Source organism: Bos taurus, chromosome 2, assembly GCF_002263795.3.
Source record: "Bos taurus isolate L1 Dominette 01449 registration number 42190680 breed Hereford chromosome 2, ARS-UCD2.0, whole genome shotgun sequence".
NCBI classification, from domain to species: domain Eukaryota; kingdom Metazoa; phylum Chordata; class Mammalia; order Artiodactyla; family Bovidae; genus Bos; species Bos taurus.
The window spans coordinates 62496639-62513588 of record NC_037329.1 but is presented as its reverse complement, the minus strand read 5'-3'; the positions used below and the strand labels follow the sequence as shown (position 1 = coordinate 62513588).

Genomic DNA, 16950 nt, shown 5'->3' with positions numbered 1-16950 from the left:
GCCGGGCCAGGGGAAGGGGCCCGGGGCGGCGCGCGCTCACCTCGGTCCTCCAGCCCGTCGCTGAACTGGCCGCTCTCGCTGATACGCAGCTGCCGCTCCTCCTCGGGCTGCGGCGGCTCGCGCGCCGGGGAGCTCAGCGGGCCGGAGGCGGTGGCCAAGGGCGCGTGGCCCCTGGGCGGCGGCGGGACTGCGGGACCCGGGGTGCTGCGGCGCTCGCTGCCCGCGGCCGTCTCCATGGCGCGGGGCGGCGGGTCCGGGCGGCGACGACGAGCGCTGAGGGGACTCGAGTCAGAAGTGCGAGGCGCCGCGGCTGGGAGCGGGCGGAGGGACGGACCGACCGCGCGGGCGCCGCGGAGTGGAAGTGCGGCGGCGGCAGGGGGCGGGGGGGTGTGCGGGAGCCGCGCGGCTCGCGTGGCCGGTGGCAGAGACTCGGGCCCAGCAGCAGCTGCCGCGCTCCGCCCCCGGGGGCAGGTGCGTGCGGCAGGGACCCGCCCCGAGGCCCCGGCGCCGGAGCCCGCGCCCCGAGGCCGGTGGGGAGGGAGGGATCCGGCCAGGCCTGAAGCCTGGAGGCTCGGGGTGTGGGCTGGACTACTGGGAAAGCCAGGACCGGCAGAAACCCGAGCAGGGCCTGCTGAGGGTGTGATGGGAGACCCGCCCCACTCGTGCCGCGGGATGGTGACCAGAGGAGATCGCCTCGGACCCGCTTCCTTTACTGTCCGAGAAGGCTGCGCCCGCGCTTGGTTAGGAAAGCGGTCAGCGCCCTAATGTGGCACCCTTCTCCTCTGGAGCTGCACGGGCTTCACAGATTATGCAGGATCTCCTGCCTGGGCTGCCATCCTCATCGCCCATCTCGGGAGAACGAGGTTCACCTGCCTCCACCCCCACCGATGTTGGGTCTTCTTCTAAGAGCGTCGATTACCCTCCAGCACCAACTTAAAGAGACCGGGTATCTTAGGACCACAGGGCGTTCTATAGAAGTTTGGACCCTAACCGCGCCCCCCCGCCCCCCCCCCCACTACTACCATTGAAACTGCCCTTGGACCATGTATCCAGCCAGTCCGCCACCAGCTATTTCCTCTCTGAGTAGCCAAGACTTGCTGATACTTTAGGCTTCAGATCGAAGCCTCCCTCCTACTGGAAGTCCTCCGCTGGCTTCCTTGGCGCTTCCTCCCTTCTCTGACCGCGCGGAGCTCGACCCTGGCGCGCGGTCCGGCTCGTCTCCGCAGCGAACCAACGAGGTGGGTGCACCCTGGAACCCACGCCCTGTGGTGTAACCCGGAGAGGTGCCAAGGGGGACCGGCCATTTATCAGATTCGGCTTGAATATAATATCCGTATCCAGATTCACAAAGCTAGATTTCCTCTTCCTAAGTATATCATTCTTAAGATTTAATGAGTCTTCTAAAATGCCAATTCCTCATTTAAAGCCTGCCTACTGTGGGGGAGGGCACCGTTTTTTGAAGAGTAACCAGTTTCTCATTCTCGCTTTGCCTGCGATGGAAATCCGAGTGGGATTAAAATACCTTTGTCGTGCAGTGGAAATATCACTAGCACTGGGAAGAGGGTCTCATTTTGTTGCTGCTGTTGGGTTTGATTGAGAATATCTGAGTTGACCTTGGCCAATTTACTTTACCTTTTTTAAGCAATAACTACAAACTTTAAGAGGTGGACAAGGGCATTTCAAAGGCCCCTTCTTGCTAGGAAAGGAGGAAAAGGAGGAGGGGGAAGAAAAACGCTATGATTATTTGAGCACACACACAAAAATAAATAAATTTTACCCACTGGTCTTGCTTCTGTCTTCTGAGGGGCTTCCCTGATGGCTCAGTTGGTAAAGAATCTGCCCGCAATGCGGGAGACCTGGGTTTGATCCCTGGGTTGGGAAGATCCCCTGGAGAAGGGAAAGGCTACCCACTCCAGTATTCCGGCCCAGAGAATTCCGAGGACTAAAGAGTCGGCGAGACTGAGCGACTTCCAATTTGGGGCTTCCCTGATAGTTCAGTTGGTAAATAATCTGCCTGTAATGCAGGAGACCCAGGTTCGATTCTTGGCTGGGAAGATCCGCTTGCGAAAGGAAACGCTACCCACTCCAGTGTTCTTGCCTGGAGAATCCCAGGGACGGGGGAGCCTGGTGGGCTGCCGTCTATGGGGTCACACAGAGTCGGACACGACTGAAGTGACTTAGCATAGCATAGCATATTCCATGGGGTCGCAAAGAGTCGGATAGACTGAGTGACTTTCACTTTCACTCTGAGGTAGACAGCCTTCAGGTATTTGCAGACAACTCTTACTTCCTCCCACCCAGACTTTTCTCCAGGTTTTCCCATTTAATTCCTGTCAATAGCTCGCAAACATTAGAATCACCTGGGGAGTTTACCAACAAAAATACTTTACTGCAGGAAATTCTAATACCATAGGTGAAAACGTGGCTATTTTTTAAAACTCCTTCCCCATTTTTAACTCATCTGGAGAAGTTTTTTCTTTTTTCAATTTATTTAAACGCTGACTCCTTGTTATTTGAGATTCTGATTCAGTAGATCTGGGATCTGGCTGAGAATCTTTATTTGAATAACACAAATTCTGCTGTAGACGGCTTGCTCTACGACCACCTTTGAGAGTCTCACTAACTGCCCTCCACAGTCTTGGCTAACCTGGCCCCTGCTCACTCATCATCTCTCTACCCCCTCCATCCTCTCCCTCCTTCCCTCTGTCACAAACACACCCAAGATCTGTGTTCTCTCAAGGGATTAAGTATCCTTGTTCTTTCCTCTGGTCCCTCAGATGGTTCTCTAACTGTAATGTGCAGTTGAACACCCGAGATTCTTGTTAAAATGCAGATTCTAAATCTGTCTGGGGTACAGGCTAAGATTTCTCACAAGCCCCCAGACACTGCTGAAGCTGCTGGTCTGAAGACCACACTCTCAAAGCAAGGATCCAGGAGTTATTTATTATTCATGGAATAAATATATTTCCTTCAAGTTGCAGCTGCCCTGGCTCAATAAGCCATTCTTGTCTCCTCCAGAAAGATTTCTCTGACTCCAGCTCTCCCCGGGCTCTCCTTTTTGCGGACAGTAAGTGTTTAATAACTCACTGCTGATGGAAGCAGGGGATGTGGTGCATGCCTGATTCCTATCTTCATTCACCCACATCTACCTGGGGGAACAATCTCTGCTGACTGACTGGGAGATAATATTAGCTTACATCCTGGAGCATGTACTGTGTGCCAGGCACCTCACTAAGTGTTTTACCTGAATTGTTTCCATCCCTTAACTACTACTCTCCTCATTTTACAAAGGAAAAAATCAAGGCAAATCTCCTGTTTAAATAAACTATACTCCCATAAAAGTTAATTCAAAAAAAAAAGATGGCAAGTCTCCTGTTAAACTTTAGCACTACAGCCCACAACAGTACCGCCCCCTAGGGGTATTTTGGAAATTTACAGATGCTTTAATTGGGTCTAACAACAAGGGGCAGAGGGAAGTGGCATTTAAGTGGAGGGTGGAGGAGGTTGCGGAAAGTCCTGCCAGGCCAGGATTTTGCAGCGCAGTGATTGTGTCCTGCATGGGCTTCATATGTCAGATTGGACATTTGGGGCAGTTAAAATATGCTTCTATTACTTTAGAACTTCAACTCTGTTTTCCATATAAACAAAATATTTTTGCACCACTTGAATACACAGTGCATTTTCTGTAAATGCAACTACTGTATAAATCTAGGGAAGACTACTTTGTTCACTGTTTTGAAAAATCAGGACAATGACACCAGTCCCACTCATGGCTTGTGAGTCAACAATCAATACATCAGCACCTGTCAAATGTGTAACTGTCACAGGCCCAGTAATTCCAAATGTGTATCTAGATATTTTTATTTAGCTCTAACCTCAAAATGTCAAAAATAAAGAAAACGTGTTAATAATATACCAGAGTCTTGTCTTACTGCTCTTAAACTTAAATTGGTATAAATACCTAACTACAGAGTTTTGTGAAGAGAATGCACTGGCCATAGCAAACACCCTCTTCCAACAGCACAAGAGACAGCTCTACACATGAACCTCACCAGATGGTCAATACAGAAATCAGATTGATTATATTCTTTGCAGCCAAAGATGGAGAAGCTCTATATGGTCAGCAAAAACAAGACCAGGACCAGACTGTGGCTCAGATCATGAACTCTTTATTGCCAAATTCAGACTTAAATTGAAGAAAGTAGGGAAAACCACTAGACCATTCAGGAGTGACCTAAATCAAATCCCTTACGATTATACAGTGGAAGTGAAAAATAGATTCAAAGGATTAGTTCTGATAGAGTGCCTGAAGAACTTTGGATTGAGGTTCGTGACATTGTATAGGAGGCAGCGATCAAAACCATCCCCAAGAAAAACAAATGCAAAAAGGCAAAATTGTTGTCTGAACAGGCCTTATAAATAGCTGAGAAAAGAAGAGAAGTGAAAGGCATTAGGAGAAAAGGAAAGATATACCCATCTGAATGCAGAGTTCCAAATAGCAAGGAGAGATAAGAAAGCCTTCCTCAGTGATCAATGCAAAGAAATAAAGGAAAATATTAGAATGGGAAAGACTAGAGATCTCTTCAAGAAAACTAGAGATACCAAGGGAATATTTTATGCAAAGATGGGCACAATGAAGAACAGAAATGGTATGAACCTAACAGAAGCAGAAGATATTAAAAAGAGGTGGCAAGAATACACAGAAGAACTATACAAAAAAGATCTTCATGACCCAGATAACCATGATGGTGTGATCACTCACCTAGAGCCAGACACCTTGGAGTGCAAAGTCAAGTGGGCCTTAGGAAGCATTACTATGAACAAAGCTAATGGAGGTGATGAAATTTCAGCTGAGCTATTTCAAATCCTAAAAGATGATGCTGTGAAAGTGCTGCACTCAATACGCCAGCCAATTTGGAAAACTCAGCAGTGGCCACAGGACTGGAAGGGCAATGCCAAAGAATGTTCTGCACAACTGCACTCATTTTATATGCTAGCAAAGTAATGCTCAAAATTCTCCAAGCCAGGCTTCAACAGTACCTGAACTGTGAACTTCAGATGTTCAAGCTGGTTTTCGAAAAGGCAGAGGAACCAGAGATCAAATTGCCAACATCCATTGGAACATAGAAAAAGCAAGAGAATTCCAGAAAAACAGCTATTTTTGCTTCATTGACTAAAGCCTTTGACTATGTGGATCACAACAAACTGTAGAAAATTCTTAAAGAGATGGGAATACCAGACCACCTTACCGGCCTCCTGAGAAACCTATATGCAGGTCAAGAAGCAACTAGACATGGAACAACAAACTGGTTCCAAATTGGGAAAGGAGTACATCAGGGCTGTATACTTTTGAAGGAGGAAAGGAACAGGCTGAGCTGACACCATCTTGAAAAAGAAGGAAACTCCATCCTACATTCCCAGTGAACTTTGGACTATGTGCCTGGTAGCAATGGAGATCACATACCTATGGCTGAACAGGCCTCCTGGACTGACAGGCACCAGATTCCATACTAAGATTTCCCTTCACCATAAAGAATGTAATAATCCCCTAGGTAGTCAGTCACCTTTGTAATCTTTATGGCACCCACTGATGTAGGTTACAATGTATAACCAGCTGACCCTTCTGATTATGAATCATGTCTACAACCTGATTGTATTCCCCTTTAACATTTTCCAGTCTAGGTTTAAGGAATTTGGGGATGTGGACTTGAGCACATACACCTAAGATATATAAGGTTTTCATAAAAGTATTTTGGGGTCCCTGGCTAAAGAAGAAACTCTGCCTCGGACCCACCAGCATAATAAACTGCACTCCACTACCCACGCTGTCCTGAGTGAGTCTGTTTCCCACAGAGTTTGGCTATAATACTGTCACCCTGCTTATTTAACTTAAATGAAGAGTACATCATGCGAAATGTCGGGCTAGATGAAGCATAAGCCAGAATCAAGATTGCCAGGAGAAATATCAATAACCTCAGATATGCAGATGATACCACCCTTATGGCAGAAAGCAAAGAGGAACTAAAGAGCCTCTTGATGAAGGCGAGAAAAGAGAGTGAAAAAGCTGACTTAAAACTCAACATTCAGAAAACTAAGATCATGGCAACCAGTCCCATAGTTTCATGACAAACAGATGAGGAAACAATGGAAACAGTGACAGACTTTATTTTCTTGGGTTCCAAAATCACTGCAGATGGCGACTGCATCCATGAAATTAAAAGACCCTTGCTCCTTGGAAGAAAAGCTGTGACAAACGTAGACAGTATATTAAAAAGCAGAGACATAACTTTGCCAACAAAGGTCTGTCTAGTCAAAGCTATGGTTTTTCTGGAAGTTATGTATGGATGTGAGAGTTGGACCATAAAGAAGGCTGAGCACTGAAGAACTGATGCTTTTGAACTGTGGTGTTGGAGAAGACTCTTGAGAGTCCCTTGGACTGCAAGGAGATCCAACCAATCCATCCTAAAGGAAATCAGTCCTGGGTGTTCATTGGAAGGACTGATGTTGAAGCTGAAACTCCAATATTTTGGCCACCTGATGTAAAGAGCTGACTCATTTGAAAAGCCCCTGATGTTTGGAAAGACTGAAGGTAGGAGGAGAAGGGGACGACAGAGGATGAGATGGTTAGATGGCATTACCGACTCAATGGACATGAGTTTGGGTGGACTCCGGTAGTTGGTGATGGACAGGGAGGCCTGGCGCGCTTCGGTTCATGGGGTCGCAAAGAGTCAGACACGACTGAGTGACTGAACTGAACTGAACTGTTGTAAAAGGGAAGGCTTAACTGTCACAACCAAGAGGAACCTAAGGAGACATGACAATTAAGTGTATTATTTCCTAGATGGGATCCTGGGACAGAAAAAGAATATTAGGTTAAATTTTAAAACATCTGAACAACTGGGGCCTTAGTTAATAATAATGTATCAATTTGTTGTTGTTCAGTCACTAAGTTGTGTCCAATTATTTGTGACCCTATGGACTGTAGCATGCTAGCCTCCTCTGTCCTCCACTATCTCCTGGAGTCTGCTCAAATTCACATCCAAATGTATCAGTTATACTTCACCAATTAAAGCAATGTACCATGCTAACATAAGACATCAATAATAGGGGAAACAGAGTGCTGGGTTTATGGCAACTTTCTATACTACCTTCTCATTTTTCCTGCAATCTATCAAGAAAAAAATCTATCCTAACAAGTAAAGTCTACTTTAAAAAAAATAAAATAAAATTAAGTGGGGAGAGATGAGAAGGCTTGAGTCTGAGAGGTAGACATCCTAACCTTAAATTTTGCCCATTGCTGAAGAGAAACCATGGAAAGACAAAGTACATGAGGTACTTTAATAATACTTTAAAGTTTCTTGGAAATTTTAATATGGTCATCAGGAGTACAATGTTCATGAATAATGGTGAGAAAGGATTTTGTTGTTCGACTCTTTGCAACACCATGGACTGCAGCATGCAGGCTTCCCTGTCCTTCATTGTGTCCCATAGTTTGCTCAAACTCATGTCCATGGAGTTAGTGATGCCATCCAACCAACTCATCCTCTGTAGTCCCCTTCTCCTCCTGCCTTCAATCTTTCCCAGCATCAGGGTCTTTTCCAATGAATCAGTTTTTCACATCAGGTGGCCAAAATATTGGAGCTTCAGTTTCAGCATCAGTCCTTCCAATGAATATTCAGGACTCATTTCCTGTAGGATCGACTGGTTTGATCTCCTTGCAGCCCAAGGGATTCTCAATAGTCTTCTCCAACACCGCATTTTGAAAGCATCAATTCTTTGGTACTCAGCCAAGAATTAAACTAATAGTCACAATTTTAATCCAGTTCCTGGGACTTGTTAGTATATTTAAGGATTTTGGAAATTTTGTGAATTTTGTGAAATCTCAAATTCTTAAAACAGGGCTTCCACCAGGACACTCTGGAAAGTTACATTTGGGTAAAAGCACATGAACATGTAACCTGACTACTGAAATATACAGATTGAGTGGTATCTTTTTTTGCTATTTATTCCCTTTTACATGTTCAATACAGGCATGCCTCATTTGGGGGCTTTTCTGGTGGCTCAGATGGTAAAGAATCTGCTTGCAATGCAGGAGACCTGGGTTTGATCCCTGGGTCAGGAAGATCTCCTGGAGAAGAGAAGCAACCCACTCCAGTATTCTTGCCTGGAGAATTCTACAGACAGAGGAACCTGGCAGGCTATACTCCATGGGATTGAAAAGAGTCTGACATAGCTGAGTGACTTTCACATCACATGCCTCATTTTATTGTAGATAGCATTTTTTAAAAACTGAAGGTTTGTGGCAACCCTGCATTTACCAAGTCTGCGTGTATGTGCATGCTAAGTCACTTCAGTGTTCGACTCTTCAAAGCTATGGACCGTAGCCAGCCAGGCTCCTCTGTCCATGGGATTCTCCAGGCAAGAATACTGGAGTGGGATGCCATGCCCTCCTCCAGGGGATCTTCCCGACACAGGGATCAAACCCATGTCTCTTATGTCTCCTGCATTGGCAGGCAGGCTCTTTACCACTAGCACCACCTGGGAAGCCCATTCACCAAGTCTACTGACATCATTTTTCAAAAGCATTTGCTCATTTGTGTTTCACATTTTTCTAATTCTCAAGATATTTCAAACTTTAAAAATTATTATTAGGTTTGTTATGATCTGTGATCAGTAATATTTGATGCTACCATTGTAATTGTTTTGAGTGAGTGAAGTCGCTCAGTCATGTCTGACTCTTTGCAACCCCATGGACTGTAGCCTGCCAGGCTCCTCCATCCATGGGATTTTCCAGGCAAGAGTAATGCAGTGGGTTGCCATTTCCTTCTCCATGGGATCTTCCCAACCCAGGGATCAAACCCTGGTCTCCCGCACTGCAGGCAGTCTCTTTACCATCTGGGTCTCCACAAACCAAGCCCACATAAGATGGTGACCTTACTTGATAAATGTGGTGTGTGTTCTGACTGCTCTGTCACCAGCCATCAGGCCAATTAATAACCCTACACTGGCATCTAAGTGTTCAAATAAAAGGAAGATTCACACCTCTCTCACTGTAGGTCAAAGACTAGCAATGAGTAAGCTTGTGAGGAAAGCATTACAAAAGCCGAGATAAGCCAAAAAGCTAGACCTCTCGCCCTAAACAGTTAGCCTTCTTGCAAATACAAAGGAAAAGTTCTTGAAGGAACTAAGTGTTACTCCAGGGAACACGTGAATGGTTAGAAAGCAAAACAGCCTTACTGCTGATATGAAAAAAGCTTTGGTGGTCTGGATAGAGAATCAGACCAAACACAATATTCCCTTAAGCCAAAGCCCCCTCAGAACAAAGCCCTAATTCTCTTCAATGTAATGAAGGTTAAGAGAGGTAAGGAAGGTCATAAGAAAAGTTTGAAGCCAGATCCCTAATCCTAGGTATTTATGCAAGAAAGAGAAGGACAAGAAGCCCAAAAAAACAAAGCAGGCAATAAGAGCCTCAGCTGCAGTTACCTCTGGTACAGCCACTTGCTAAGCTCATGACTTCTAAGGATATGGCAGGAAAGAGTCCACATAGCCCTCACTACCCTGTAAAGCAGGTATTAACAGTATTTCCATCTTAGGATAAGGTTAAGTACCATTGCTAATGAACCCAGGAGTGGAGCTCCCTGAGCCCTGCTCTTAACCAATACACTGTTTGGCTGCTATTGTTGTTGTTGCTGATTTGTGTCCAACTCTGCAACCCCATGGACTATAACCCACTAGGCTTCTCTGACCATGGAATTTTCCAGGCAAGAATACTGGAGCAAGTTGCCATTTCCCTCCCCAGGGGATCTTCCTGACCCAGGGATCAAACCCACATCTCCTGCATTGGCAGGCAAAATTTTTTTACCACTGAGTCACAAGGGAAGCCTGCTTTTAAGGGACTTAAAAGAATGGTCTAGTCCTGCATCCCTACCTTTGACATCTGCTCTTAAGCAATGCATCTTGACTCTACCTGCATGTTATGATCTTCAGGGCTAGAGTGACTGACTTGCCCTCATTTGCTAAGGATATTTCTGGTCTTAACAACAACAACAACAACAACAACAAACAGTTCTAGGGAAAATGGGACAGTTAGGATATACTTTAGAATCCTAAGGTCCAAATCAACTCCCTGATCAACTGGAACAGAACCACTAAGGGTGGGACCTAGGCATGAGTCTTTTTGGAAGACTCCCAGGTTATTCCAATGTGTAGCCAAGTTGCAAAAGCACTTCTCCAGGAAAGTGCTTCTTAACTTGGAATGCGCCCAAGAACCACCTGGTGATCTTGGTAAGTTGCAGATTTCCATTCAATAGGCCTGGTGTGGGCCCCGTTTTCTGCATTTCTAACTAACTCTTGCTGCTGCTGCTAAGTCACTTCAGTCGTGTCCGACTCTGTGCGACCCCAGAGACGGCAGCCCACCAGGCTCCCCCATCCCTGGGATTCTCCAAGCAAGAACACTGGAGTGGCTTGCCATTTCCTTCTCCAATGCATGAAAGTGAAAGGAAAGTGAAGTCGTTCAGTTGTGTCCGACTGTTAGTGACCCCATGGACTGCAGCCTACCAACTCCTAGTTGATGCCAATACTGGCATATGACCCACCCTCTGAATAGAAAGGATCAAGGGTCTGGAATGCATGAGCAGTAGGTTTGATTTCTACTTCAAAAGACTCACAATATAGTCAGGAAGGGGGACATATGGGGAAAAAACTGACAAAAGGGAAAAAATCAAATCAACAAAACATGAGTAACTAGTAATACAGTACAGTGAGGGAGCAGGACCTAGGGCATTACCCTCTGCGATTCATCAATGCTCAACACACACACAGTGGTCATTCAACACAGAGAAAATGGCAATCTGGACAAGTTTCAGGAGGATGAATACTAACAGTGATACGTAGAGGGGCATCCCAGGAAAGGGCTTCCCCAGTAACTCAGCACTCAAGAATCTGCCTGCTATGCAGGAGACGTAGCTTCCATCCCTGGGTTGGGAAGATCCCTTGGAGGAGGGCATGGCTACCAACTCTAGTGCCTAGAGAATCCCATGGACAGAGAAGCCTGGAGGGCTACAGTCCATACAGTTGCAAAAAAGTTGGATACAACTGAAATGACTTAACACACACACACTGTCTGCTTCCACTATCTCATGCTAATTCCTTTCAGTTCAGTTCAGTCGCTCAGTCATATCCAACTTTCTTCAACCCCATGGACTGCAGCACACCAGGCTTCCCTGTCCATCACCAACTCCTAGAGCTTGCTCAAACTCAGGTCCATCAAGTCACTGATGCCATCCAACCATCTCATGCTCTATAGTCCCCTTCTCCTCCTGCCTTCAATCTTTCCCAGCATCAGGGTCTTTTCCAATGAGTCAGTTTTTCACATCAGGTGGCCAAAGTATTGGAGCTTCAGTTTCAGCATCAGTCCTTCCAATGAATATTCAGAACTGATTTGTTTTAGGATTGACTGGTTTGATCTCCTTGCAGTCCAAGGGACTCTCAAGAGTCTTCTCCAACACCACAATTCAAAAGCATCAATTCTTCAGTGCTCAGCCTTCTTCATGGTCCAACTCTCACATCCATACATAGCTAATTCCCTAGCCAGGTATTTATACCTTGCCTGTTTGTGGGAATTTTCTGAGGCCTACCTATGTCACCAGAATATTCAGGGCTTCCCTGGTGGCTCTGACAGTAAAGAATCTGCCTGCAATATGGGAGACCTGGGTTTTATACCTGGGTCTGGAAGATCCCCTGGAGAAGAGAATGGCTACCCACTCCAGTATTCTTGCCTGGAGAATTCCATGGACAGAAAAGCCTGGTGAGCTATAGTCCATGGGGTCGCAAAGAGAGGGACATGACTGAGCAACTAACACTTTCACTTCATTGCAGGAAAGGGCAAATATAGGCATGAAGATTCCGTGATAAAATTAGCTCAAACTTTGTGTAAATGTATACAGACACACAATTCTCTCCGTATAGTGCTTACCTATAGGAGGAAGGGGGTTGGAGTGAGGATAAGGACAGGTCCCGTTGAACAGGCTTCTGGCATGGCTGGGGAAGTTCTAGTTTTTGACCTGGGGAGCACTTGCTTTATAGTAATTTGCTACACCACACTTTTTTTTTATTTGTGTGGTGTGCAGTGTGTGTGTTTTATTTTGCAATCAAAATATTTATAAAAATTCTCTCCAGAATAACCATCTAGATTGTGAGGGTAGGTCTTCCTTGGCAGAAGCAGATTGTACTGTACTGAACCCCATCAGAAGTTGCCAGGGAACACTGAGCAGGATTAATGAGACATCACAGCTCAATGGGCCATCAAAGATAGGGAGGAAGAGGGAATTAAAAAGAATGAAGTACAAAGGGGAAAATGGGGTCACATAAACTCAAAAAAAAGGAGAAAAAAAACTGTTGCATTTTCTTTTGCTAATGTAAAAATAAAAGTTATGGTGTCTCAGTTCAGTTCAGTCGCTCAGTCGTGTCCGACTCTTTGTGACCCCATGAATCACAGCACGCCAGGCCTCCCTGTCCATCACCAACTCCTGGAGTTCACTCAAACTCAACGTCCATCGAGTTGGTGATGCCATCCAGGCATCTCATCCTCTGTCGTCCCCTTTTCCTCCTGCCCCCAATCCCTCCCAGCATCAGAGTCTTTTCGGATGAGTCAACTCTTCGCATGAGTTGGACAAAGTACTGGAGTTTCAGCTTTAGCTGAAACTGGAATGGTGTCTACTTTCCCCCAATTCTCCTCTCATCTCCCCAGAGCCCTAAGATGCAAGCCCCCAAGTCAATAAAGGTAGGTTGAAGATTCTCAGGTTTTGGAGGGGAAAGATAACATGTTCTGCCTTGGACATGCTGAGTTTGGATAATTACAGCTCCATTCACTGTCAGCTTGAGCCAGCCCCCTAAAAATACCTCCTCTTGACTTCACTCTCCCTCACTCCTTACAAGCAGCAGGTAATTGTTGACTGACCTCTGTGGATTCCACCTTCTTGACATCCATTATATCAGACCTACCTTTTCTATCAGGCTCCTCTTGTTTTATTGCAGGCCCCCACCATCTCTTGCCTGTATCATCGCAGTGGTCTCCCTGCCAACGTGTCTTCCTCTGATCCAACTCCCTCCACCTTCTGTTATACAGCACTTTTTCCAAAAAGTTACTCTGACCATGCTGCTCCTCTGCTACTGTTTATAGAATAAAGGTTTTAAAAATCTGTTCAGTTGGTGGGGAAAGCCCTCTTCATCTGTGTCCTGCTGCCATTCTCTCATGACTCTCCCCATTCCTCTAATCCCTATCTCTTCAACTAGGCAAAATCTCCTTGGGTTCCCAAACTTGCCTGGATAATTCATTCACACCTCTGTGCTTTTGCTTTTGTGATTCTCTCTTCCTGGAAGAGCTTTCTAGACACTCTCTCAATCCCAGCCAAATACAGGCACACCCAGTTACCTTCTGTTCTTTCTACAGTTCCATTCTCTGCGTGCCTTTCCTAATACACCCACCTGCCAAGGTGTTCTGATCTTTCCTCCTGTTTCTCTTCCACTATTCATACGCTATCCATACTTCTGTTATAGCCTGAATAACACTTTATTTCTCTAATTTTGATTATACACCTACTTCTCTCTGCTTGATGGGAAATTTCTCAAGGCAAGAACACAGTTTTTTCATCCTAGTGTTTTAGGCATTTATCACAATGCATGCAGAGAGTTTTTTTTTAAAGTGTTGAAGGAATAAATGAATAAACTCAGCTACTCCCATATCAAGCGCTTGTGAAAGTTGCTCAGTCATGTCCAACTCTTTGCAACCCCATAGACTATACAGTCCATGGAATTCTCCAGTCCAGAATATGGAGTGGGTAGCCTTTCCCTTCTCCAGGGGATCTTTCCAACCCAGGGATCGAACCCAGGGATCTGGCATTACAGGTGGATTCTTTACCAACTAAGCTATCAGGGAAGCCCTATATCAAGCATTAGTTAACTGCTAAAATAGGGGGGGGGGGAATGTATCATTTGTACCATCCCCTTAAAAGATGGCAGACACCCCCTTGCACCTTGATCTCAATGGCAGACGCTTTTGAATTTACATGGTTTTAAACTTGGCAGACCCTCTTCTGAAAGCCTGCATTGTTTTTATGTAAATCTTTTACTGAAGTTCAACATATTGCTTTGGCCAAAAAGGTCATTCTGGTTTTTCTGTAAAATGTTGTGGGAAAACCTGAACAACCTTTTGGTTCAACCCATTACATGTAGGAGAGTACACAAATCCTAAGGTGAAAGCTCAGTTTTCACAAAGCAAAGTCCCACATGGAGCCAATTCAATAAACAGAATATTATCAGTCCCCTCAAAGCTTCACCACTGTCCACCATCAGCCACATAGTTCATGATTCAGTGGTTAGGACTGTGCCCTGGATGAATCACAAGCTGGAATCAAGATTGCCAAGAAAAATATCAACAACCTCAGATATGCAGATGATACCACTCTATTGCAGAAAGTGAAGAGGAACTAAAAAGCCTCTTGATGAGGGTGAAAGAGGGAAAACTAAGAAAACTAAGATCATGGCATCTGGTCCCATCTCTTCATGGCAAATAGATGGGGAAACAGTGGAAACAGTGACAGATTATTTTCTTGCGCTCAAAATCACTGTGGACAGTGACTGCAGCCATTAAATGAAAAGGACACTTGCTCCTTGGAAGAAAAGCTATGACAAACCTGCTGCTAAGTTGCTTCAGTCATGCCCGACTCTGTGCAACCCCATAGACGGCAGCCCACCAGGCTCCCCTGTCCCTGGGATTCTCCAGGCAAGAACACTGGAGTGGGTTGCCATTTCCTTCTCCAATGCATGAAAGGAAACGTGACAAACCTAGACAGTATATTAAAAAGCAGAGATATATCACTTTCCCAACAAAGGTCCGTCTAGTCAAAGCTATGGTTTTTCCAGGAGTCATGTATAGATGTGAGAGCTGGGCCATAAAGAAAGCTGAGCATTGAAGAACTAATGTTTTCAAATTGTGCTAGAGAAGAATCTTGAGAGTTCCTTGGACTTCATGGAGATCAAACCAGTCAATCATAAAGGAAATCAGTCCTGAATATTCGTTGAAAGGACTGATGCTGAAGCTAAAGCTACAATGCTTTGCAAAGAGCCAACTCTTTGGAAAAGAACCTGATGCTGGGAAAGACTGAGGGCAAAAGAAGGGAGCAACAGAGGATGAGATGGTTGGATGGCATCACTGACTCAAAGGACATGAGTCTGAGCAAACTCCAGGAGAGAGTGAAGGACAGGGCAGCCTGGCCTGCTGCAGTACATGGGGTTGCAAAGAGTCAGACATAATTTAGAGACTGAACAACAACACAGTTGATTTACAGTGTGTTAGTTTCAGGTGTACAGTGAAGTGATTCAGTTATACATAGAAGCTATGCTTTTTTGTTTATTTGTCTTTGACTGTGTCAAGTGGTATGTGGGATCTTTGTTCCTTGACCAGAGATTGAACCCAAGCCCCCTGCAGTGGAAGTGCAGAGTCTTAACCACTAGAAGGCCAGGGAAGTCCCCATGGCATGTGGATTCTTTTGAGGTTAAAGTAATGGAGACTCTGTGGGGTCAAGAGAAACTTTTACACTCCCTTAACTACCTAGAAGAATTTGTTTGTTTATTTTTGACTGCACTGTGTGGCTTGTGGGCTCTTAGCTCCCCAGTCAGGGGCTGAAAAGGCATTTGGCAGTGAAAGCACTGAGTCCTAATCACTGGTCAGCCAGGGAATTCCCTAGAAGAATTTAAATTGGAGATCTTTCCCACAATGAGTATCATCATCTGAGTGACCCACCTGTATGAGAGGGCAAACAGGTAATCGCCCACCATCTGCTCCCCTTCTTACCATCCTGTGAATGACACTCCTGTCCATGGAAGCCCCAGAACCTACCCCATTCCTCAGCTCAGGATGGCCATATCCCTCATTTTACCTTTCTATCTTTGAATCTCCCATGTATTTGGGGTTCCTGGATATGCAAAATTTATTTTTTCTCGTATTAATCTGTCTCACATCCATTTGATTATTAGACCAGCCAAAAGAACCATTGAAGGGTAGAGGAAAATTCTTTCTCCCCAACACTGCCAAAAGGGCCACGTGCTTCTTCAGAGAGGGGAGAAGGGAGGGAAAGGAAAGCAAGACATAGAGAAACTCAACAACCATGGAGTGAACGTCACAGGCTTCATTCTGATCTGATCAAATCTGGCCACATGCTTATTTATGAACACACCACTGAGGCCTGGGGAATGTCAAGTATTGATTGGGTCAATTCCGATTCCTGAGTTCAACCTTTGTGGCAGAAAGTATGAAATTGTCCTGGTCGGCTCCATGAATAGGGCCAGTTTCTAGAGGTGGACATGGGGTCCTTTCCATTCAAACTCAAGTCACTATACAGTGGGGCACGCAGCCACGGATGGATGCTAGGGAGGACACCATGTTACTCACTACAGTGAACATCCTTTGAAAAAAAAATCCTTTGAGTCTTTTTTATTTTTTTGGTCTAAACATACACTCATCTATACATAAACTTATCTAATTTTAAAATAAAATGGGAAAAGAAAAGGAAAAAAATGGGATCAGAGTATTCTGTAACACATTATTCTGCAACTTTATATACATATAAAGCTACCTCAGGTTTAAAATTACAGGATATTCTATCATATAGGTAAGCAATAATTTATTTAACCATTTCTTTAATTGGTGAACATTTAAACTGTTTTAAACATTTCTTTTACAAAAATTCTATGTTGACCATTTCATTCTGAACAATATCGTAAACTGAAGATGTAATTTTTAAAAATTTATTTGCTTTTAATTGGAAGATAATTACAATGTTGTATTGGTTTCTTCCATACATCAACATGAATCAGCCATAATTTTTGAAAGCTATTTTTTAAATGATTTTTATAAACACAAGAGGACACAGTGTTCTTTAAAGGTCAGCA

General features: G+C 44.9%; 1 protein-coding gene across 2 annotated transcripts in view; it reads right to left on the bottom strand.

The window, feature by feature from the left end:
- The window catches only part of TMEM163 (transmembrane protein 163), a 331925-nt gene that overhangs the window by 268824 nt on the left and 46151 nt on the right, over positions 1–16950 (bottom strand). The window contains exon 1 of one of the 2 annotated variants that reach the window (NM_001101160.2): positions 41–335. The exons of the other annotated variant lie outside the window; for it this stretch is intronic. Within the exon in view, the coding sequence (NP_001094630.1) occupies positions 41–236 (196 nt within the window). The 5' untranslated portion in view covers positions 237–335. Of the gene's footprint in view, positions 1–40; positions 336–16950 lie in introns of those variants that run through there. 2 annotated transcript variants of the gene reach the window in all.